This window comes from Gymnoscopelus microlampas (assembly GCF_963454915.1).
Source record: "Gymnoscopelus microlampas genome assembly, chromosome: 8".
NCBI classification, from domain to species: domain Eukaryota; kingdom Metazoa; phylum Chordata; class Actinopteri; order Myctophiformes; family Myctophidae; genus Gymnoscopelus; species Gymnoscopelus microlampas.
In genome coordinates, this window is record NC_139945.1 from 23,930,143 (window position 1) to 23,955,860 (window position 25,718).

Below are 25,718 nucleotides of genomic sequence, written 5' to 3' on the forward strand. Positions count from 1 at the left end.
ATCTTCATATCTCGACCTGTCTCCTTATGTATGTCACAGCATATACACAGTCAAATATTTCAACTCCGAAAGAGTACAATTGGGACCATTTTGGTTCCATACAAATGGGACCATTTGGTTCCATTTGTACATTCTGAGTTAAAGCAACACAGAGGATTTTAGGTTTACTGTCACATCATTCCTCCCATTGTTGACTAAATATAGCCGAGGCAAGCCATGAGAGGAGGTTTGTTCTTAGAAATGTATTTCTATAGTGGAATAAAATGAACAACGTAACAAAAGAAAGCATAAGAAACAAATGGTGTCCAAACCCTGCCAACTTCCCTGTTGGGCCTGCCAGTGTTGCAGTGGGATTTGCTTTAATTCTGACTCTGGCTTCAGTGTAATTGGCAATCTTTTTTCCAACTCTGCATGATTTAGCACCTCTGCAATAGTTTTTTTATTTTATTGTATCTGATAATTAAATGTAGTGGTGGGATTATATTCCTTTGCCACAGGCAATTATCTTCTGTAATTAATAATAATGTACAGAAGAATAAATATAAAGTTTATAATTCTTGTCTTACACAATGTGATTTCAGTGTGTGTGTGCGTGGACTATACTGTACCGTTGTCTCTGTGCAATTAGTTACTATTACTTTAGTGAGAAACCCTGCAGGATCAATATTGTACTGTATTCACACATCTGACTGGTGAGTTCATTACTTTGGGGATTTGTGACATTGACATTGTAGCATGTTTCCAAGGGAACAGTTTTGTACAGTCTTCTCTTGCTTTCTCATTTATTTCTATGGGGGAGAATCACCAATGTTTTACAGTAGACCTGAGTTCAAACACAGCTTCAAATCACAACCAATATGTTTTTTTTTTGCCATGGATTGGATTTACTTGGAACTTAAGCCAGGGTGCCTGGTAGCTCAACCCAACAGTGCACTGACCATAATGCTCCTTGTGAGTCATGAGGACACAGGTTTAAATCTTTAAATCTGACGCCCGTTGTGTCTTGCATGTCTCCCCTCTCTCTGTCCTAGATTTCCTCTCTCCCTGTCAATCTCCTGTCTAAATAAAGCATAATAATACCCGGTGGTCTCGGGACCACCAGTCCTGGAGGGGGTTCCAGAGGTCCTCAGACAAATGAATTGTAGTTAATTTAACTACAGTATAATTCAATTAATTAGAATTTATTACAATTCAAAACTATTATGAGTGACTATTCAAACAACGTATTACGTAATGTACAATTATGACTTTATACAATTTAATTTAATTTTAACAGAAACCTCCTTTCATTGCAAAATTATCTGAAATAGGGGTCCATGGCCTATTGGCCTAATGAAAGTCAATGTGGGGGGTCTGTGAGAAAACCCCTGACTTAAGCCACCAAAGTATAAATGACACACAGAAATTAATTTGGGACGGTCAAACACTCGACTGCACCATTAATGCATTTTGACCCAGATGTGATAACAGTTGATCCAGCACCACTTCAGTCACAGGTTAACCAGCACACAAATCATCCACATTCATGAATTAAAGGAATGATTGATATTCACACTGTGTGATAAACGGCTGGCTGAACACATCTCTGAGAAGATTTGAGATGCATTTGGAATGAGAAAACCAAATGGACAAATGATTGAACAATTATTCAGCATGTCCATTCACATGTACACACTGTGAGACTATAGGCAATTACATTTCTATAATGGCTATGTTGATATATATTCATAAACATGCTGAGTGATTGCAGTGAGAATTGTTATGGTGATACTGTTTATATAATTACCTCCATTAGAAAACATATCCTTTCATCACATCGCTATGGAAGAAGCTATGGATCGCTACAGAAGGACAAAATCATATTCAACCACGCTAACTTGCGGCTCAAAAAATATGACATCAAAATGAAATATGGATGATAAAAGTACAAGCTAAATATCTGTCCCCCCTGTGAATCCTACATACACTGAAATCATCTCATTACCTCCTGTCATTGACGTCAACGATGAAGTGTTACTGAAATGGTTTAATCATCTGTCCTGTAACGAGAAAAAGTGCACACTTCAGGATGACATTATATCATCTTTGTGATAATAAAGACATGAAAGTGACTGAGAAAGTCTCTGATTTTGGAGGGAAATAATTATTTTCAGATCAGGTGCAAAACATTGAGCTGGATGTTTAATGGCCTTGACCTTTAGAATGGACTCAAGGAAAATGCAGTTTAAAAAAAAGAAGCTTTCCCTGGGTTCTGATATGCGTTGTATTTCACTGCTACACACAAGATAGACAACACGGTCAGTCTTCATTTCCCCCGCGGGATCAATACAGGTCTCATCTTATCTTATCTCTACATTTACACTCCATTTGGTTCCATTCACAGTTAAAGTAACACTGAGGACTTTACTATGAAGCCATGAAACAACACCTGCTATCCTGTTAGCCTGTAGATCAGTGGTTGGCAGCAGGAGACAGCATCGTACTACAGAGCAGTGGTTCTCAAAGTAGAGTCTGGGGACCCTCGGGGGGGGTCCTTGAGGGGGCTCCAGGGGGCACCAGCAAAGACAATTTGAAAATAGCTGATCTACAAGCTCACAAACGTGTCACAATGTGATGCGGTATCTTAAATTGTTTTGAATTTTTTTTAAATAATTTAGACATAGAATAGACATTTTAACAACACATCTTGGATGGGTGCCACCTGGCACTGAATATTTTAAGAAGAGGGGTTCATGGCCAAACACAACTCATTCACTGCCACTGACGTAATAAGCATAATTATTCCCGTTTACCAATCCTGCCACTGACGTAAAAAACGTAATTTAAAAACTATATATATATTTTTTTCCAATTTGACCCAAAGACGAAGGAGATATGATTTTTCGAAGATCTAGACTCCCATCCACTTCCTTGTTAACTTAAAACCTAAAACTTCTGTATCTCGGCTCCTGAGTACTTTTTTTTTTCAATGAAAAATCTCTGGCAGTGGGCAAACGCAAAAGAAAAAAGTTCTGGCAGTGAATGAGTTAACACATTCATTTGGGGGTGTCGTTGACATGACAAAGTTTGAGAACCATTGCTACAGATAATAAATGTGTCTAAAGCTTGACCTTTGACCTGTCCCTCATGTGATAATGAAAGTAGAGGACCCATAGAGTGTACTGTATGTACACAATGTACTGTACAATGTACTACAGCACACAGTACACTATGTACTGTACACCATGGGCTATATATTACAGTGTACTTGATACAGTGCTACTGTGTACAGTGTACTACTGTACACAGTTCACATACTGTGCTGCAGACTGCAGTGTATACATTAACTAGTGAGACATATGGTGCACGTTAAGTTTAAAGAGCATAAGACGTATGAATGATGCAAATATAGCAATACACAGACGGAAATAAAGATGGATGTCAGTGTGTGTGTGTGTGTGTGTGTGTGTGTGTGTGTGTGTGTGTGTGTGTGTGTGTGTGTGTGTGTGTGTGTGTGTGTGTGTGTGTGTGTGTGTGTGTTAGCGATCATCTCGGCATCTCCATCATTCAGATCAGTGTTTCTCAAAGTGGGGTCCAGGGACCCTAAGGGTTCCTTGAAGGGGCTTCCAAATGGACCCTCAGGGCTCCTTGAGGGGGCTCCAAATGGACGCTTACAGGTCTGTAACTCTGAGAGTTATGGGGGTCCTAACAGTTTGAAAACCACTGATTCAGATGAACAACTACCAACATCCCTAGACTTTACATCGTTGTCTTTCAGAGATACCAAGAATTAAAACATCTTTAGTATGGAATATCACTACTAGAAAACAAGTCTGTGTGTCTGTGTGTATTTTCCACCATCATCACTCGTTGTTGTTGTTGTTGTTGTTGCTGTTGTTTTCTCAAGGCTGTGGTGCTTTCTTGGACCACAAGGTCATCCTAGCTTGTTTGTTTTTGGCACTTTCAAAATAAAAGTATTTGAAGAATGACCTGGCATTAAAGTCTCTTCTAGCTTGTCCTTTTGAAGTGCTCCCCAGACGTAATCTATAGTGTCCCATACGGTATATCACCAGTTAAAAGAAACACTGGATCGTTTAAAGAACAACACAATAACACCTTTTCAGCACTGATAACACAACCGAGGAGCCAAATAATTTAAAAAAGAAATAGGTAAAGGAACAACACAATGATGAATGAGTGAAAATACTGCATAGTACAAATGTCCCACAGCTGTCCTTCCTGTTCTGCACAGGACAGAGGGCCAGCGGGGACTTTTTCCCACGTGGAGACGGACTCATCAGTTTTTTTCCAGGGGACGGTGGAAACATTCCATCAATAGGTGTCCAGTCAAAACAAACAAAATATAAACATTTATCACCCAAGAACGTAGCAGAGTTCACCGCTGGCTGATGTCTCCAGGGTATGAAGTAATGTCCACAGCATTGTCGAGACCCCTGAGGTCGAGCTCAGAAGAACAGCTGAGCCACAGCAATACGTTCCATCCCTTTAAAGTAGAGAGGTGGCTGCTGGGAAAGTGAGTCCTGTGATACGTGAGCGTGTATAGTGTTATTCAGGTTCACTGCTATTGGTGGTCTTTTCCCACTCTATGCTCTCCTCGCTGTGTGTGGGAGAGGGCAGGGCCCCTGTGGCCCCCGAAGGACGCATCCTCAGTCCTTGGAAACGCCGGCACTCGGGGCAAATGCGGATATGGCTGCACCCTCTCGCCACCAGGGCAGCCTCCTGTGACAGTCTGTGAGAGAGGGGCTCGGATAGCCCGGTGCCCCCGCACAGCTTGCCGTTGCTGAGGCTCACGGCGGCGGCGCGCGCCCGCCGCTCCTCCAGGGGCAGGGGCCGCGGCCGCAACATGGAAACCCCCCGCCGGCGCCGCACTTGCAGGCTGTCGCGACACAAGACGATGCCCTGGAGCTCTCGGAGCATCTCCTCGCACATTGACTGCTGCAAGCACAGACACAAGGAGGAGAGAAAGACAGGGAGGAGGGGGATGAGAGGAGAGGGGAAGAAAGGAGAGCAAGAGACCAAACGACTCACTGACTGACCCACTGAGAGACGTCACATACATGGAACATAATTAAGCAAATCAACGATCATATTTACAGCATAGAGACACACACTGGCAGACCAGGCAAAACACAAGGACAACGCAAGTGATACACATGGGGCCATATTTTCGCCGGTGCCTTAACCATTATCTCTAAACTTCTTTTTTACCATTTTACTATTTTAAAAAAAAAATTCAAATAGTTCAAATAGCCAATCAACAGCTAGTTGAACTATTTGAAAATGTTTTTAAAAATAGTAAAAAATGGCAAAGAAGTTTCCGGATAATGGGTAAGGCACCGAAAATATGGCCCATGGCATTTTTACTCTTTACTCATTTTACTGTCAAACAAGATGGGTCTAATACCGGCGAGGCTTCCATTTGGCTCTAGGATGCCATGTTGATTATGTTACATTGATACAGTGAAAGTCATGTCGCTATGGGGTCATATTGACTTCTACATATGGAGTTGTTTGCCTCTCCATTATAATTACAGTATACAATTTTAGTTTTTTAATGTTAAATATTCCAAACACAAGTTAATATTTTCTGGGATTTACTTCCTTGGCCTACTGGCACAGTGCACAACAAATGTGGTTTCTTGATGGATCCAGTGGTTTGAGATTAGGCCCTCAGAAAGACACACAGAGCTCAACAACTTTAGTGTGTATTTTGTGTGTCATGTTATGCAAAGTATTACAGTTACAGCTACAGAAATGCTGCTGAAAGGAAAACATGAATAGGTGTAAATAATCAGGGGCAGAAAATTATCCCAGTAACAAGCAGACAGACACACTGACAGACACATACGGTAGATACGCCTTCATGCAAAACATACACACGGGAGGACGTTCACATGTCTAAAGGTCTTTACACACCGGGGGTGTAAGGAATAGACAATACAAAAATCACAGGCGAGTATTTCATGTCAAAACTATTGAATCATTCATGCAGGTTAATGCCTTTATTCGCGATGAAATACCGTATCTATTTGACCTTGTTCTGAATAAACATTATGTCGCTTCATCTGCATAATACTTAATGGGTGTGTAAGTATTATTAAACAACAAGAAGAATTACATTTCCGGGTGGATTAACCACACGAAAACAATGCCCCCGCTGTGTAAGGTCATTTACAATTAAACATGGACATCTAAGACCATCAAAATAAGTCACATCACAGGGGTGTTGACTTTGACATGCTGAAACTTTATTGAGAACATTAAGAGAAAGATCACAGCATTGAGTTGATTTGAAAAGAACATCATCACATCAGATAAACAGGTTGTACTGTAAGGCATGTCTCAAATTAGAGTAGGCTGGTCATCAAACATAGAGTGACAATAAAAGGCAAGGCTCTCACAATCAGCACCATAAGTGTTTCTTCCCCGTCACTGGCATCACACTACTGTATGTTTTTCTACTAAACCTAAACTATTAGTCTTCTACTGTAAATACAGACGTAACCATAATTGCATATAGATGCACTACTTGAGATATAACCTTTGGTTTTGTGCTGTTTAGGTCTCACAGGCTAGAGAGAGACCGAGCAACAACGCTTGACGGCAGATGGGGGGGCCTGCAGGAAGGGTTCCTGCAGCTGTCAGAGCTGGTGGGCTAACGTTAGCCTAGCGGTATCGTGTGTGTGAGCGTGGGGGTGCCAGGGAGGGGAGAGGGAGACAAAGCAGATGCAGGTTAGATAGCTCTGCCTCACCTCTGTTCCTGGGGTGTGCCTCAGCATCCAAACAAACTCCAGCACCGCCATGAAGATGGCCACCAGCAGACCACACACCAGAACCACGAAGATCCCTCCTATGTTCTCCATACCCAGACCTGGAGGACGTAAAGAGGGTAGACGAGGGAGAGAGATGTGTGTGTTGGGGGGGTGAGAGTGATATATCACTTATTAAAACTAGTATCCATCATTAGGCGTAGGATGATGACGTAAAACAACATGATTAGCATCTTGGGTGTACAGTACACTTGTGCATTTCGCAGGAGCAATACACATGCTATGGGGTATGTTTATCCCACCCTAGATGACCTCCTCACATCAGAAAAATCTATCTATCTATCTAATCTAAATATTTTGTAATAAAGCTTGGAGAGTGTTACGGCCCTAGCCGTATGGTTATATTATGTGTGGTTATATTTTGGTTATATGTCTGTGCTATGTGTGGCTTGTGTTATATTGTTGTCTTTCTGTGTTCCATATAAGGTCATGAGTGGTGGTGGAAGCTGTGAGTCTGAGTCTGGGTGTGGTGCTGGTATGAGTGAGTGAGTGATTGCCTTCCAGCTGTCCAGATTGACAGGTCCAGCCTCTGGCCCTGTTCTCCTGCTCCCATTCGTCGCCCCTTTGTCTCCGCCCTAGCCAGGGCTGGCTGTTCTCTGAAGCTCACCTACAAAAGCTCATTCTGCTCTGTCTGTCATGGGGACTGGTTGCTCTCACTTGAAAGAGCTGCAGAGATTCAATCCCTCTGTCTCCCCGAACCCATGTAGCCTGGTCTGATCTGTTCTGTTTTGTTTCTGTTTCTTTGCCTTCTGTTTGTTCATTTGTCCATCAGTGACTTTTGATTCGATCAGTTATTTTGTTTGTTCTTTAGCTACTTTTGTTTGCCCTTCAGTTATACTTTTCAGTTTCTTAGTTTAATCTATAATTTAATTATAGTTAAACTTGTTGCTTTTTGCCCAGTATTATTTTGAGTTAAGCATTATCTTGTAACTATTTGTCCACTTCCATTATTTCTTGTATTTAGTTATTCACTCGCCTTGTAGGGGTGTTTGGTCTTTTTGTTGGTTAAACCACTTTGTTTTTGTATATTCTTTAGTTAGGTAAGTAAGTTTAGTAAATGTATATTTTTCTTTTGTTAGGTTTAGGTTAGGGGTAATTTTCTTTATTAGGCAGCCTTTTTACAAATGTAAACCGGCACCCTGAAGTTCTTTGGCACTGGTGAAAAAAAGACAAAAAGAGTTTGAAATCTCTGCATAAAAAAAGGAAATAAAAACAATTCATTTTTGAAAGCGACTTTGTCCTCCATTATTATGTCACCTCCCCTACCCTAGACAGGGGGTCGTAACATAATTTGGGGGCTCGTCCGTTCCAAATTATAAAAAATATCGATCCAAATTATAACATAATTTGGGGACTCGGCTTGGTTCAAAAGTTTACCCCTGAAACTTATTCCTTTTTTGAGGATTATTTGAATTTGGTTTAATTCGTTCGTTTAACAGGTTGCATGGGTTTGGTTAGGTCCTTCTGGGTTTCGTTCGATCTGGTGAGTAGTCAAAACTTTGCTCCAGTTGTCTGTTTTGGTTGGCAGGTTAGGTAGAGTATTTGATTAATTGTAATGTCCGCGGTAGAACCAGATGAGGTTGCATTAACTTTCCCAACTTCTCCCACTCTAGACAAATTAGATAAATGCACTAAAATTGAGTTAAATTTGATTGCTAAAGTCTTCAAAATTTCTGTCCCATCGGGTGCCAATAAGGCCGAACTAAGGTCTCATATAGAGGAAAAACTTACTGAAAAAGGGATCATAGAGCGTGTAAGCATCGGGCTGGCGGAGAATATGGCTGGGCGTTCGGGTGAGAATGTGGAGGCGACTGCTGACACAGGCTCCCCTGCGCTCACTGAGCTTGAGGAAGGAGAGGCTAGTGTCTCACCTCAGGACTCAGAGATAGATCCGCTTATAGCTCGTACCAATGCTGGGGGGGACTCACATAGTCTAGGGCTGGCCCTCCGCCTCCGAGAGGTGGAACTCGCAACAAAAACCAAGGAGGTTGAGCTGATGCAACTCCGCATCAGGGCCGCAGAGCTCGACAGGTCACCTGCCCCCCAGCCCAGGATTTCGGGATGCTCTCAGGATTTCAACATCAGTAAGCATATTCCTTTGGTACCGCACTTTAAAGAGACAGAACTCGATTCGTACTTTGACACTTTTGAACGCATTGCAACCACGGTGAAGTGGCCAAAGAACATGTGGAGTTTATTACTGCAGTGCAAATTAGTGGGAAAAGCTCGGGATGTGTGTGCAGCCTTAACTGTTGAGGAGAGCCGCAAATATGAGGTGGTAAAAGAAACCATACTAAGGGCATATGAGTTAGTGCCGGAGGCGTACCGCCAAAGGTTCAGGTCCTGTGAGAAAACTGCCAACCAGACTTATGTAGAATTTTCCAGGGAGAAAAGTGTCTTATTTGACAAATGGTGTACTGCAAACAAGGTATTGACTATTCACCAGCTTCGTGATTTGGTATTATTAGAGGAATTTAAATCCTGTCTACCTGAGCGTATAGTTGTCTACTTAAACGAGCAGAAAGTGGATAATGTGGTTAAAGCTGCGGTGTGTGCCGATGAGTTCATTTTGACACACCGATCTGTGTTTTCTGCTCCCTCTGCACGCCGCAATCCCATGGGCGGCAGAGTGGGGGGGAATCAAAAGTTTTCTGTGTCAAAAAGCCCGCCTCGTTCTGGTTCTAATGTTGTCTCTGGTTCAGAGACTCGTGATTGTTTCTATTGTCATGAAAAGGGTCACCTCATTTCGGCATGTCCCACTCTACAACGAAAAGAAACTCAGAGTCCAAAAAAATCAAAAGCAGTTGGGTTCATTCGGTCCATTCCTCCTCCACTTTCCTCTGACACAGGGGCGCCTGTGTCAGATGAAATGGAGGAATGTTTTGGACCCTTCCTTTTGAAAGGTTCAGTGTCCCTGTCAGGTCAGGATAAAGATCAGGTACCGATCACAATCCTGCGTGATACGGGAGCGTCACAATCTCTCATGTTATATGATGTGTTGCCTTTCTCGAATAATTCCTTTTGTGGATCTGATGCTCTATTGTTGGGGGTGGAGATGAATTCATTACGCGCTCCGTTGCACTCTGTGTTTTTGCGTTCGCCCCTGGTCTCCGGTTTTGTGCAGGTGGGTACTCGCGCTCAGTTACCAGTCGGCGGCGTTTCGTTAATTCTCGGCAATGACTTGGCAGGGGAGAAAGTTTTCCCAACGCCGGAAATTGTCGAGAATCCTGTGATCGATTTGGATCAGTCTATGGGCACCTCGGTATTGTTCCCTGCCTGCGCTGTGACCCGTGCACAGGCAAGGAAGGGCTGTGATGAGAACATTAGTTTGAAGGACACTTTTATGTGTTCTGAGCAACCAGTGAATCTTCCTGCCGCCATGGTTAAGCAGAAGATGGTTGATGTGATGCCAATAAAGACTGAATTTGTGTTTGATGTCGATAAAGACACGTTCGTTTCGGCACAGCAAAATGACCCATCCCTCGCTGTTTGCTGGGGGGCCGCTCATGCGCAGGATGCGCAGAGTGCGTACAGTGTAGTGGATGGCATTTTGTTGCGCAATTGGTTCCCGCCCGGCGCTGGCAACCTCGGGTGGAACTCCGTTCAGCAGGTTGTTGTACCTGAACCTTTTCGTTCTCAAGTCCTTAGTCTGGACTCTCAACAGAGAGTTTTGAATGCAGTTAAAGACAAATTTAGAAAGATAAACATACCCAGAACAATTTGGCCACATAATTTGGCTGTATGTCAAAAAGTATACCAATTATGCTCTGTGGAAGTAAAATATTGGTCCTGCTGCTTCAAAACCAAATAACTGGGATAAAACCTTCGCTGAATAATTACAATTAGAGTTCTCTAAAACAATATTAAAATTTAATCATAATGCCCCAAGCAACACATGCAGGCCAACGCTGGGTATACTGTACCCTCTCAACATTTTAATTAAAAAAGGGCAGTTTCGGTTACAATTAAATCAGGCAGAAAATAACTCCCCCTGCATACAAAGCTTTGATGCAACTAGTACCAAGCCCCAGGTCTATTCCGTGAAGGAATTAGCTTTGAGCTTTAGCTGAAGATGCCAACACTAGCAGTACCAACACACACCTTCCTCTATCAGCAATTAACCCGTTTAATCCCGAATTTTTCCCAGACATAAAAACATCCAAATATTGTGTCATTAGTAACCCTTTGAAATAATCAATCATCATTTTTAGATTTTTTAATGGAAAAGTAGGTGAAAAAGTGTGTTTTATAACCGGTCACAATTGTGACCGGTGGGATAATGTGTTGTATCAACCATTTAAAGAGTGTATAGTAAATATAGTTATCCTACAGAGTCATGAAAATCTTACACCAAAGGCCAGTTTATTACCATATTTAAAAGTATGACACTGGGACTCCCAGCATTGACACCAAATGTTCACATTGTAGTAGTGTGAACATTTTTGTCTCCACCAGGCCGCAAGGCATGGCAAGAGAGTATGTTTTGCCCCCTGTCTGTCCGTCCGTCCGTGTGTCCTGTCGGTCTGCGGACAGCTAATCTCTGGCACCGTTGGACCGGTCACTGCGAAACTGTGCACACACACTCCCTGGATGCCAATTCAGAACCTCTGCCCCAATTTTTTAACATGGCCCTGTTATAGCGCCACCAGGAGGCCGATTTGTGCAAAACCCATTTTTTAATATTACTCCTACAGATTTTATCCAACCGTCATGCAAAACGGTACACAGTATCTCTATAGTAATGTGATCAACCCAGATCTGTCAGATTTTCCACCCTTTTCACATTGGCCTGTTATAGCGCCACCAGCAGGTCTATTTTAGCAAAACACCTTTTTGGCACAAAATGCCTCAAATCATGAATGCAGTGTCCGATTGCCGTGAAAGGCCTAAGAAGAAATGGCACCCTTTTGACTTTGGCCTATTATAGCGCCACCAGGAGGCCACAATAACGTACCTGACCTGGTGGAGACCTGTGCTCCGAGGAGCACTTTTTCTAGTTTCAGACTAAAAAGCCTTATACGACACCAATATGAATACTGAGGGCACCAATATGAATATTGAGAGCAAGACAAAAACAACAATCATTCAGGTATTTCAACATTGTAACTTTAGTGCAACTTACTTCAGTGCAACATACATTTTAACACATTCAGGTTTAGGGTAGTATTCACTAACATTGAATACGTTAATGTGAATGGAACATTTAGGATAGAGGTAGTCATTTGAACATACTTTAAGCAGAGGCTTACACTGACTGAACAACAAAATCAAATAGGCTAGAGGTAGCCATTAGAAGATGTTTTCAAGTAAAGACACTTTTTCATTCACTCTTACACTTGATGGTACATCTTGAAGCACTCAATGTGTAGTGGTGCCTTGCATTTCTCACATGCATAGGTAGTGCGTTTGTCACAACGACGGCATCTGTGGAAACGCTGCGTTGTGTTTATTGGCCAGTGCGAAGCATTATCATATCTTGCCTGATATTCAACAGAAGCAGCCACTAGAGATCTCCTTCCGTGGCTCAGTGGTTTCGTGCCAAACCTTTGCATAAGAGACTGTGCGACGATGCGTGAGAAGGTTAGCAGGTCGATGGTCCCTCCGATGACATCTCGGTAAAAGAGGTGGCTGTTCACAAGTGCACTGTTGAGAGACCATGCAAAGATGGGCCACCACCACTTCTTCGACCTGATTGAAATATGGTATCTTGAAACCTGTTGGTCATGAAGGTCTACACCACCCATGTGCTTATTGTATATGCTGATACACGTTGGTTGTTTGACTTTCGCAATGGCACGTCGCTCCCTGTTCCATCTATTGATGGTCGTCTCACTGTATTTTTCTTCCATGTTGCTTGCCACTGTGACACAACTGTTGTCCTTCCAACGGACGAGCAGCTTCTCTCCTTGGCAGAGTACTTCAGTGGTTCCCCGGGGCAGCTTCATGAAGTCCTTCTGTGGTGTGAATGGGACGTCAAACAGGCGGTTCTGCCTTACCGTTCCAGAGCTCCCATATCCTCTTTTTGTCATCTCATCGAGGAGTGAAAGTGTGGTGAACAGGTTGTCATGGATGAACTTGCAACCTTGAGGCACCTGAGCTTGCTCTGCCAGACCGAGGACAACGCTGGGTCCCTGACCCAGCCCTGTGTCAGGGAGAAGAGTGTGCGATCCAGCATATGGCTCCATGTGGTACATGTATCCACTGGATGAGGCAAGGCTCCATAGCTTGTAACCATAACGAATTGGTTTACCTTTGATGAATTGTTTACATCCATGTCGGCCAAAGTATGGGATCATGCTCTCATCCACTGACAGCCATTCCTGAAATGGCATGACTTTGTACGACTGATTGAGCTCAGAGAAGATTGGTCTAACCTTAAAAAATGGGTCATCAGTGATCTTTGTGTTGTCAACCACATGAACTGAGGCCATTATTTCATCAAAGCGATTTCTCCGCATCGCATCTGAAATGACCTCATTGTGTACATCACTGTCAGTTGACCAGAACATGTGTCTTCTTGGTACAGTGCTGTACCCACTTGTTATGAGGATCCCATAGAAGGTGAGGAGCTCATCCATACTCAGATTCAGCTGCTTGCCCTTGGTCTGGGTGGAGTAGAGGTTGGACATTTCAACAGTGATTTCTCTTAGGGTGGGTGGATACATCAGTAGGAAAAGATCCATTGGGTTGGGGCAGCTTTGTTTCACACATTCTGCAGCATTTGGTCTGTATACTATGTGTTCTGGAATACCAGCGGTGGTAGGCCTCTTTGAAGGTTTGAACACTCTATCTTTATTTTTGACCACATCTAGCTTTGCCCTTGAGTCTTCTGACTGGCCCCTCTGGTGGCTAGTGGCCGCTGAGTCTTCTGGCTGGCCCCTCTGGCGGCTAGTGGCCCTTGAGTCTTCTGGCTGGCCCCTACGGCGGCTAGTGGCCCTTGAGTCTTCTGACTGGCCCCTCTGGCGGCTAGTGGTCGCTGAGTCTTCTGGCTGGCCCCTCTGGCGGCTAGTGGCCTTTGAGTCTTCTGGCTGGCCCCTACGGCGGCTAGTGGCCCTTGAGTCTTCTGACTGGCCCCTCTGGCGGCTAGTGGCCGCTGAGTCTTCTGGCTGGCCCCTCTGGCGGCTAGTGGCCGCTGAGTCTTCTGGCTGGCCCCTACGGCGGCTAGTGGCCGCTGAGTCTTCTGGCTGGCCCCTCTGGCGGCTAGTGGCCGCTGAGTCTTCTGGCTGGCCCCTCTGGCGGCTAGTGGCCGCTGAGTCTTCTGGCTGGCCCCTACGGCGGCTAGTGGCCCTCGAGTCTTCAGACTGGCCCCTCTGGCGGCTAGTGGCCGCTGAGTCTTCTGGCTGGCTTTCATTGTTATGGTGGGGTGTGGGAGAGCAGGTATGGTGGATGGGGGAAAGGGGTGTGGTGATGAGGTCATCGTTCCACTCATCTACTTGCATAAGTTCAGCATGTGCATTCAACAGCCTGGCTGGCAAATGGCCTGTTTGCCCCTCATAGTCTATGTCTGACCCATCGCTATCACAATCACTGAGGACAGCATCTTTCTCACTTTGAGGAATCACTGCAATGTTGCATGGGACTGGGAGCTCATTTTCATCCAACATATCTAGAACTTGAGCCAGGGATAAACTAAAAGAAAACACAGAAGAAGGAGAATAATTAGCTATGTGTATTATGTGTATAGCAAGATACAATGTCACACACACCATACAGTAAGAACTCTTGTAACTTTCACTAGCCCCCCACAAAAAAAATATTATAAGAAATATATAATAAAAATAAATAAAAATAATACTAATCTGTGAAATTATTTTGTGGACCCCCTGGCTATGTGTCGCGGACCCCCAGGGGTCCGCGAATTATTTCGCGGACCCCCTGGCTATGCGTCACGGACCCCCAGGGGTCCGCGGACCCCACATTGAGAACCATGGTAATTATCCCACACATGTTTGACATGACATGTTTGTTAGTTTTATGACCATACTGAAATGATCCCACCGGTCACTATTGTTGCCGTTGACATGTTTGTTAGTTTTATGACCACAATGAACAAATTTGAGTAATTGCAAAGGCATACACCAATACTAGACACCTTAAACAAGATGTGTACCAAAAATCTTTGTCCCATCTTTATGTTAAGATACTTTACTAACCTTTTCTTTTGGGGCTTTGATGATGCCATCCTCTCCTCTTGATGCAGACAGGAAGTAAACAGCTCTGGTCATGTGACAATTTAAAGTAAACATGTGACACTGCACATATTTCATTGAGACCCTTTATCTTGTATTATTTTTCAATATTTGCTGGAAATGCATTCAAGGAATCATTCGGTAACATTTTATAGCCTAATAAATTAAGAACGGTCACTATTGTAACCGGTGGGATTGAACGGGTTAAACCATTTGAAATTCATCAACATGCGTTAGCAGGCCCTGAACAGACATCAAATACCAAAAAATCAAAAATTTGAAATGCAGAATCAGCAACTATGAACTTGAAATTGACAGAGGTCGCTGCTCAAGAGCAAAGTATTTCAATTACTTTGAACATCTCAAACAAATATAAACTACGTTTTCTGTTGGGGATCGCGAAGCACTTCAGGGGGAACAGCTACGTACAGTAAGTTTGTTTTCTCATGTGATAACAAAACCCTGAGAAACACGCATGTTGCTTTTGTTTTCTTTCTTTCATAATGTTAGAAAGTGTAGATGAAAAGGGTCATGTCAGTGAAGTGGTCCACATGGTATTGTAGGCAAGATGTGACAAACAGAAGATGAATTTAAAGGGATATTTCACTTTCAAACATGTTTGGGGTTTATAAGTTGCTTGATTTAGTATTTAGATGTTAACGTCAAACTCCATTTTAACCATGATAGATTCATCGAAAACACCCATACTTGGCTCTGGTGACAGATATCTTCGTTTTATTAGGGGCCATGTATTTCAATTACTTTTTAAATTATTATTATTTATTTATTTTCTAAAATAAATATATACGGACTAGAAGGCCAATATCAGTCACCAGAACCAAGGACGGATGTTTTCAATGAATCTATCATGGTTAAAATAGAGTTTGAAGTTACAATGGGTTTGTATAGGAAGTAGGGTTTAACATTTTCTGGGAAATATCTAATTTTAATTCCCGGGAATTTTCAGACCTTTTCCCGGGCTTCCCGGGAATTCCCGTTAAAGGGTAAAAAAAAAAAAGTGCCCACTAAAATGCATTTATATGTAGATACTTAAATAGCCAATTTTACATCGAGGTGCCCAAATGTCCCTATTGTGTCCACCTATGAACTTGCACTAATAATGACTTAAGTTGATTTTTTAAATCAAATAAATATAATATATAAATATAATATAGTACCCTGGCGGAGATCTGCCCTGTTGCGCAGCAGCAGGTGAAGACAATTAACTTAAACGAGGAGCTGCGCTGTGCACCAAAAACGCACTCAAACAATGTCAAACTCTAGCTGCTGAAATAAACGTTCCATTTGTATCATTATTGACAAGAGAACAGAACATGGATGTTGTTTGCAAAATGATTATTTATTTATTGTCCATCAGAGCGCCGGTGAGGTCACAGCTTATCTCTACTTTTGTAGGATATTGATTTGATAGCCTAAACTTGTAATTTGTTTGCAGTTATTAATTTATATTAGGCTAGGCTACTTGCTGGACATTAAGACTCCATTTTGGGATGTTGGCTGTATGTTGTCAAATGTATTCATCTATATTTTGTTGTTGATCAAATGTCGGGTTTTGTAGTGTGATTTTGACGTGCACATGCATGCGCTGCCACTGACAATAAATGAGACAGACAGCTGTTGTGCAGTTCACTTGTTCTACTGGGTAGTTCTAGTAAATGGTAGTTTGAACGTTCTAAAATGCAAGTGTTGGTAGGGTAGGCTATATTAATGATGATTAAAAAATCGGACCACATCGGTCTAATACTTTCTCTCTCTCTCTCTCTCTCTCGCACGCGCTCTCTCTTGCTATCTCTCTCTCCAGCTCTCCGGTCTCTCCTCTCTCTCTATCAAAAGCATTGCTGGGCTTGCGCGCATTTTTGGGAGGATGTTTCTCTCAGCTGAAGAGACCTGGCAACCCTGACGTAGCCCTGACGGTAAGCGTATTGCGTCACTTCCTGTATTGTCTGAGCTAGCGAGACGTGTATCGTTTAGCTGCGCAAGACGTTAACGTTGATATTATTGTATTGTTGTGATTTGAGCACACACTGCCACTGCTAACTACTACCCTATCTCTCTACTGTGTGGCGACTTTATCGCTGCTTGGGCTGATTGTCTAGCTAAGGGACTAACTTTGCCGTTGGTTGTTGGCTTTACAATTAGCCTAGCTTTAGCTTAGCGGCTACCCTGGCCTGCTGGGCGATGGCTTCTCACTCCTCCCCCCGGTTCCCTTCTCGCTCTCATCCTCGCTCCTGTGCTGAATGTCACATGCATAGTTACAGCTCCGACGCCTTTATTGAATGTGCGGATGTATGTAACAAGTGCTGTGTGCTTGCAGCGCTGGAGAGGAGGCTCTGGCGGCTAGAGGAAACTATAGCTAGCGGTGCTCACATTAGCCTAGCCTCTGCTCCCGTGCAACAGGGAACAGGGGGACATTACCAGTCACGGTCACCGATCGTGACTGATCATAGTCCCCACACGCACCCCACGACCCAAGACGGCTGGGTGACTGCTCCTGGTCGTAGGCGTAGTAGGCCTAGTAAACAAAAGCACACGGGACACCAACCACTTCACGTTTCAAACAGATTTTCCCCACTCGCTGCTACACCCGTTGAGTTTAGCAGTGAGACGTTAGCCCCACTCGGTGACACGCCCCCTCCATATGTCACTGAGAAAACAACTCTGGTTATTGGTAGTTCTATAATGAGAAACGTGAAGTTAGTGACACCAGGGACCATAGTCAAATGCATCCCTGGGGCCAGAGCGGGCGACATCGAATCAGATTTAAAAATGCTGGCTACAAGTAAACACAAACGTTATGATACAATAGTAATCCACTGCGGTGGCAATGACACACGACTTAAGAGATCAGAGATCACAAAGATAAATATTGAGTCTGTGTGCACATACGCAAAGACAATGTCGGACTCCGTAGTTTTCTCTGGTCCCCTGCCAAATATGATTGGCGATGAGATGTACAGCCGTATGTCTTCATTCAACCGCTGGTTATCAAGGTGGTGTCCAGATAATAACGTGGGCTTTATAAACCATTGGCAAACTTTCGAGGGGAAAACTGGTCTGATGGGGAGAGACTGCATACATCCAACCTGGGATGGTGCAGCGCTCATCTCTAGAAATATAGACAAGTTTATCGACAATAAACTATGACCACCCAGAGTTGGGACCAGGAAGCAGAGTTGCAGTCTTACACGCTTCTCTGTGCTTTCACCAGAGCAGCCACCTACCCTACAAATCAGAACAATTGAAACTACTCGACCCCCTAGGCATGTGAAACCAAGGGCTCGAGGAGTTGTGCATAAAAACTTGGCACAGATCAAAATTAATGCAGTAGTGCCACAAAATAAAATAATTAAATGTGGACTCCTGAACATTAGATCCCTACGCTATAAAGGTGTATTGGTAAATGAAATCGTATCAGACAACCATCTTGATCTACTTTGTCTTACTGAAACATGGCTGGGTGAGCAAGAATACGTCCCCCTAAATACAGCCACCCCACCAAGTCACATAAATGCTCATATTCCCCGAGACACCGGCCAGATTGGAGGTGGCGTTGCAGCCATATTCAACTCAAGCTTAATAATCAGCCCCAGACCCAGGCTGACTTACAAAACGTTTGAAAGTCTGGTTCTCACTCTTTCGCACCCAAGCTGGAAATCATTACAGCCTCTATTGTTTGTTACAGTGTACCGCCCTCCTGGGGCCTACACTGAATTTCTATCTGAATTCTCAGAGTTTCTATCACGCCTAGTCCTAGACTCTGACAGAATCATTCTGGCTGCCGATATGAATATCCACGTGGATGTTGCAACCGATAGCCTCAGTAAAGCGTTTATTACATTAATTGAGTCAATTGGTTTCTCTCAGTGTGTAGATAAACCTACTCACAAGTTCAACCATACCCTCGACCTTGTTTTGGTCTATGGTATTGAAATTGAACATCTCATAGTCTTCCCATATAATGAGAACCTCTCTGACCACTATTTAATAACTTTTGATTTTACATTAATTGATTACTCACCATTGGACAAAAATGTATTTGGTAGAAATATATCTGATAGTGCTGTGGGCAAATTTAAGGAAGCAATACCATCAGCCATCAACTCAGTATATTCCAATACAATTGAAGATCTTTATACCTATAGCCCCTCTCAGGTCGACCACTTTGTTGATAATGTCACAGGCTCCCTTCAGACAACGCTTGACTCTGTTGCTCCTTTAAGAAAGAGGGTAATAAAGCAACAGAGGCTAGCCCCATGGTATAACTCTGGAACTAAAAATCTCAAGCGAACGTCACGTAAGCTTGAAAGGATATGGCGTTCAACCAAACAGAAAGAATCCTGTATAGCCTGGCAGAACAGCCTTAAAATATATAGGAAGGCTCTCTGCAATGCCAGAGCCACCTATTATTCCTCTCTAATAGAGGAAAACAAAAACAACCATAGGTTCCTTTTTGACACTCTAGCCAAATTGACAAAAAGTCATGACTCTACTGATCCGCGTATTCCTATATCCCTTAACAGCAATGATTTCATGAATTTTTTTCAATGGTAAAATCAATACTATCAGAGATAGTATTGATAACCTACTACTCTCAGCCCCTACCGGACCGCCCTCCGACGTAATATCCTCAGAAGTGACTGTACGACACAGTGTATATTTGGACAGTTTTTCCCCGGTCAAGCTCTCCGAATTCACTTTAATGATCACATCTTCCAAACCAACGACCTGTCTCTTGGATCCAGTCCCAACTAAATTGCTTAAAGAGGCCCTGACCCCGGTTGGTGCACCCCTACTCGATATGATCAATATGTCTCTGGTGACGGGCTACGTACCACAGTCCTTTAAGGTAGCTGTCATCAAACCCCTCCTCAAGAAGCCTACTCTCGACTCAGGCATTTTGGCTAACTATAGACCTATATCGAACCTCCCATTTCTCTCTAAAATCCTTGAGAAAGCAGTCGCCAAGCAGTTATGTGATTTTTTACATAACAACAAGCTATTTGAAGCTTTTCAGTCAGGATTCAGAGCACACCATAGCACTGAGACGGCATTGGTGAAGGTCACAAATGACCTCCTGATTGCATCCGATAATAACCTTCTCTCTGTACTGGTTCTGTTGGACCTCAGTGCTGCATTTGATACTATTGATCACCATATTTTGTTGCAGAGACTTGAGCATCTGGTTGGCATTAAGGGTGCTGCATTGAACTGGTTTGAGTCCTATCTGTCTGACAGATTTCAATTTGTAAACGTTAACGATACACCTTCACTACGCGAAAAGGTTAAATACGGAGTCCCACAAGGCTCTGTACTTGGACCAATACTATTCACTCTATATATGCTTCCCTTAGGTGAGATAATTAGGAAACACTCTATACATTTCCATTGCTATGCAGATGATACACAATTATATCTATCAATGAAGCCAGATGAAACAGATCAACTGGCTAAACTTCAAGCATGTCTTATAGACATCAAGAGTTGGATGACCCGTAATTACCTACTCCTCAACTCGGACAAAACTGAAGTTATTGTACTCGGCCCTAAGCACCTCAGAGATAAATTAATCGATGAGAATTTTACCCTAGATGGTATTACCTTGACCTCCAGGGCCACTGTAAAGAATCTGGGAGTCACGTTTGACCAAGACATGTCCTTTCAGTCCCACATAAAACAAATTTCAAGAAATGCCTTTTTTCACCTGCGTAATATTGCAAAAGTTAGGCACATTCTGTCCCAAAATGATGCAGAAAAACTTGTCCACGCATTTGTTACTTCTAGGCTGGACTATTGCAACGCCTTACTATCAGGCTGCCCAAGTAAGTCCCTAAATAGCCTGCAGCTTGTCCAGAATGCCGCTGCGCGCATACTGACAGGAACCAGAAGAAGAGATCATATCACTCCTTCATTGGCCTCTTTGCACTGGCTCCCGGTTAAATACAGAATAGAGTTTAAAGTTCTCCTCCTCACATACAAGGCTCTCAATGGACAGGCACCAGTATATCTCACAGAACTCATCGAGCCCCGTAAACCAGCCAGAACACCACTGCGTCCACAGTATGAAAAAATGCTTACGGTTCCAGTAAACCCCCAAAAAACTAGAACAGGAGGTAGAGCATTTAAGTTTCAAGCACCTCAGCTGTGGAACCTTCTCCCAGTCTCAGTCCGTAAAGCAGACACACTCTGTATATTTAAAACTAGACTAAAAACCTTTCTCTATGATAAAGCCTATAGCCGAAGTGTATAGACTCAGTCCCCCTATAGTCATCCTCTCTCCCCCACCTTCCCCTTTCTCCTCTCTCCCCTCGTCCTCTCTCTTCCCGTCCTCCCTTTGGTTGTGTGGGTTTGTGTCCCATTGGTACAATCGTAATTAACCCTGTACGGATTCACGCTCTAGTAAGGCCTGCCACTAATTCTACAACCGGGGACTCGTTCCCCGGAGTTTCTTCTACCACCCACGTCGCAGGTCCATGGACTATTACTATGGACCCCCAGCTGCGGCTCAAGACTGTGACTGCGGACCGGGCCTGGGCCTCTCCATGGAGTCTATGGACTGTTACTACGGACCCCCAGCTGCGGCTCAAGACTGTGACTGCGGACCGGACCGGGCCTCTCTCCATGGAGCACGACCTGGACACGACCGTGGACTTCTACTACACTACACTATACCGCATATTATATTATCTTAAACATTTTTATATTATTCCATTATATACTGCATACACACTATTGCTGTACTATATATTATACTATCATATGCTAGTATCTTACACTATTATATTTGCTATTATTGTTATTGTTACTGCTTGCACTGTATCTCTTTCTGTCTCTCCTCTGTCTCTCCCTTTCTCTCTCTCTTCTTTCCCCCAACACGGTCGAGGCAGAAGGCCCCCGCCCTAGAGCCTAGGGTCTGCCTGACGTTTCTTCCTGTTGAATTAAGAGGGAGTTTTTCGTTGCCACTGTCGCAAAATTGCTTGCTCAGGGTGGGATGTTGGGTCTCTTCTCTACATGTAAAGTGTCTTGAGACAACTTGTTGTGATTTGACACTTTAATAAAATTGAATTGAATTGAATTGAATTTTAAGCTGGAATATAGGCTCGAAATCAAACCTACCCACTGTTTATGCAGCGTTTCACTTGATGTTGAATCTCAACTAGTCAACTGGTGTCTACCGTATCGCATTGACAGCAGAGGAAACGGTGAAATCATCGTGCGCAGGGCAGGCATGGGGCATCACGGCCACTTGTGTTTTATTTTGTTCATTACTGTTACATTCAGTGCGTCCCATATGGTTCACAACGGGGCGATGGGACCCTGCCCCGGCAACGCGGCAAGTAACTTGGCTAATCATAATAGTAATTCCTCCGCGCTGTAGATAGGCCTTTCTACTAATTAGTATTCATTTCTAACAAAAAAAAAAAACGGGATCCCGGGAACCGGAGTCAGTTCCCAGGACGGCAAATAACCTCGGGAATCCCGGTGTTAAACCCTAATAGGAAGGGGGCGTGTCTGATTAAATTAATATCAACTATCTAAATACTGAATTAAGCAACTTAAAAACTGGGCTCACAAAAGCCTGAGTAGATGTTAAAATGACCCCAAAGAGGTTTGAAAGTGAAATATCCCTTTAAAGACAGATAAGAAGTGAAGTGACAACAAACCTTTGGCACGATGGTCCTCCTCCTTTGGACACTTGCCACCATCCCACCACTTCCTCTTGAGGATCTCCAGTCGGTTGTCCTCCTGAAGCTTCAGAATGGCCAGATCAAACTCATCACGAAACACACACCCTGCAGGTCACAGAGGTCAAAAAGGTCAAACAAACTCAACATGATACATTGACCATGCAGGTGACAGAGGTCAAAAAGCTCAACCTCATCACAGTACATGCTTTATTCTGCTCTAAAGTACATTCATTCTTTTTCAAATATTTCCAAAACTTTCTCACAGAACAAAATCATAAAGCTTCCATCTTTTTCTGGAGAAAATATTGTTAAAGACCCCTTTTATTTTAATGCCAAAATAAAGCTTATTTTCATGAATATTCCAAAAAGAGTTGATGGCCCCGTCTAGCGGGTTGGTATCCTAGTGTAGTATCTTTCACATTGCCTTGGGGTTTCTAAATCTCTTGCGTGAGGTTAACAAATCATCCCAATACCCCTTTAGCCTCTCAAGCTAGCCTACAGCTTCCATAATCTCCCAGCACTCCAGAGACCGTCTGCAATGCAGCCGCACAGTCCACTGCAAGCTCTCATATTCTGTCAGGAAAAAGCTAATCAAACTGGAGGTTAATTCCACATAAAAGTATTTGGAAACATATTTAGTAATGTTGATTGCTGTTCAGCAACTACCTAACCAGACCAAAATGACTTTGGTTTCCCTATTCTCTATGGATGTGTGGATATCTCCAGATATCTACCTTACTGACCTCTCACTTCCAAGCTAGAGCACTCCTTATTGACCTGTCATTTCTTAGGTTGAGCGCTCTGGAAATACGGACAGGCAGAAGAGGGGAGGGCATTTTGAAATTGTGACCCCCCTCCTCTCACCCAGTGGCATGCCAATGCCATAGCCCTTGGTGTCCAGCAGTCCTCCTATCTGAGTCAGGTTGCAGTTCCTCTGGTGGTAGTACTCGTTCATGGTGCTCTCCAGCAGGTATGCGTAGTTGGAGTTGAGGACACGGGCGATGCCCTCCTCCGTGCTCTTCACGAACACGCTGGGCTGCTTGGAGTGCATGAAGTTCCACATGCGCTGGTAGGTCTGGTAGCGGGAGTTCTGCGAAGCACAATAATATCAGCACATATTGTACAATACTACACATAGCCTACTGTACAGTACTACATGCACTGTACAGTAAAACACATACTTTACAGTACTACACAAGGACAGACATTATGGTGGGAAATATGAAAATACTAATGTGAATAATATACTTCAATTATTCTATCCATCTGTTGTAGACTTAAATTAATTATTGTCCCAAACCCTCTGCTCTGCATGCAAATCCTCAGGCTAAGGTGATGATTCCTTTGTGTGTGTCCTGCGGCACTGCTGCTACTTGTTAACCTCTTATCTTTAACCTTCCGTAGTTCACCCTGGTGTGGAATAGAATTTTCCCATAACAACACTCACACAGGGGCAGTGGGATGTATTTAGGGTTATGAAAAAGGAGCAAACAGCCACAAAATGCTAAACAAAGCAGTTTGTTGCCTCAAGCGACCTCTATTTCAATCTTCGGGAGATTGGATTTCATTCTGTTTGTTTTTCTCTGCCGTTTTATTGGCTGATGGATTTATTCAAGGGGAAGCTTTCTGAATGCCTGCGCTGGAGTTACGTAAACGCAAATCTTTCCATCATCGTACTTTGATTTGGTTTTGCGTGACTCATCTCTGGCCCTCACCAATAACTCTCTCTGACATACAGAGGCCAAATCTAGGGGGCGCTAGTGAGGAGGAAGCGTTAGTTAATCTGAGTTCGGACAGGGGCAGAGGCCTGTCAGCCTAAAGGGGAAGGAGGATATTGAGCAGCAGTGCTGAGGAACAGACAGGAAACCCATAAAACCTGTGACTGCTGGAGGACAGCAGGCAGGATGGGAAGGTGACAAGGACGATAACATCACTGACAGACTATTGATTGAGGACACTTCTGAGGTCAACCTGTGTAGTGAGCGTGCGTGTGTGTGTGTGTGTGTGTGTGTGTGTGTGTGTGTGTGTGTGTGTGTGTGTGTGTGTGTGTGTGTGTGTGTGTGTGTGTGCACGCGCGTGCGTGTGTGTTTTCGTGCGTGCATCTGTTGTATGTCGACTTCTGTAAGTAGTACGTTTATTTCTGTGTGTGTGTGTGTGTGTGTGTGTGTGTGTGTGTGTGTGTGTGTGTGCAAGTGTATGCATATACAGTATGTATGTGGAGTGCATGTATGATGATTAAACATGTATATGATGTGCTTTGGGACCTGGAAGAAGGTCATGGTGGATCCTCCATGCATGGTGCCGTACTCTATAGCGGTCTGGTCTGCCAGGTCATCTACAGATTCTATAGGAACCTCCATTCGTTGGACTGTTAGAAAGGCTGCCAGGTTGGCAGTGTAGGATGAGATGATGATTAATGTGAAGGCCCACCTGAGGAGGACAGAGACAACATAGATGTGAATGTACACAGCTCATCAACATTCAAATAGGCAGGTAGGCAAAATGTGCATAAAGACACATGTCTAGTTTGTCATGTATGACCAAAGTAAAAGACAACAAGGAAGGTGCACCTGAGACAAAAGGACATTGTACTGTAGGAGGTTCAAAGAAAAATCAGAAAAATGATCAAAGCCCTCTCTCATATGTGTGTTTCTCTGTGCAGCCACCAGCACTAACCACACTCCGCTGACACAGCGAGTGGACAGAGCCCTTGGGGCGATGGTCGAGCCTTGTTGCATGAAGCCTCCGACGGGGAACCAGAAGCTGTTGCCAAGGGAGTACTGGTTGATGAGGAGGTTACAGCGCCCCTTCAGGCAGGGGTGGGGATTGTACCACTCATAGGGGGTCAATCTAAGGACACAGTCATAACAACAATAAGTCATATACAATGTATATTGTGACAAGTCAGAGACTTGAGACAGAGCGAGAGATAAGTAGCAGAAAAATGACTTTAACAGCCAAACAAGAACAAAGTCACCTTGGTTCGTAGAGCA

At 43.6% G+C, this 25,718-nt stretch overlaps 1 protein-coding gene across 2 annotated transcripts in view; it reads right to left on the minus strand.

Annotated features, from left to right (window-relative positions):
• Window positions 1-4,545: 4,545 nt before the first annotated feature.
• Window positions 4,546-25,718, minus strand: part of grik4 (glutamate receptor, ionotropic, kainate 4) — a gene marked incomplete at both ends in the record, with an annotated part of 153,662 nt that continues 132,489 nt past the window's right edge. Inside the window, 6 exons of one of the 2 annotated variants that reach the window (XM_084064174.1) lie at window positions 4,546-4,932; window positions 6,753-6,871; window positions 22,702-22,830; window positions 23,590-23,815; window positions 24,990-25,155; window positions 25,402-25,575. In XM_084064174.1, the coding sequence (XP_083920300.1) occupies window positions 4,546-4,932; window positions 6,753-6,871; window positions 22,702-22,830; window positions 23,590-23,815; window positions 24,990-25,155; window positions 25,402-25,575 (1,201 nt within the window). Of the gene's footprint in view, window positions 4,936-6,752; window positions 6,872-22,701; window positions 22,831-23,589; window positions 23,816-24,989; window positions 25,156-25,401; window positions 25,576-25,718 lie in introns of both variants that reach the window. The other variant, XM_084064173.1, reaches the window with a different exon arrangement.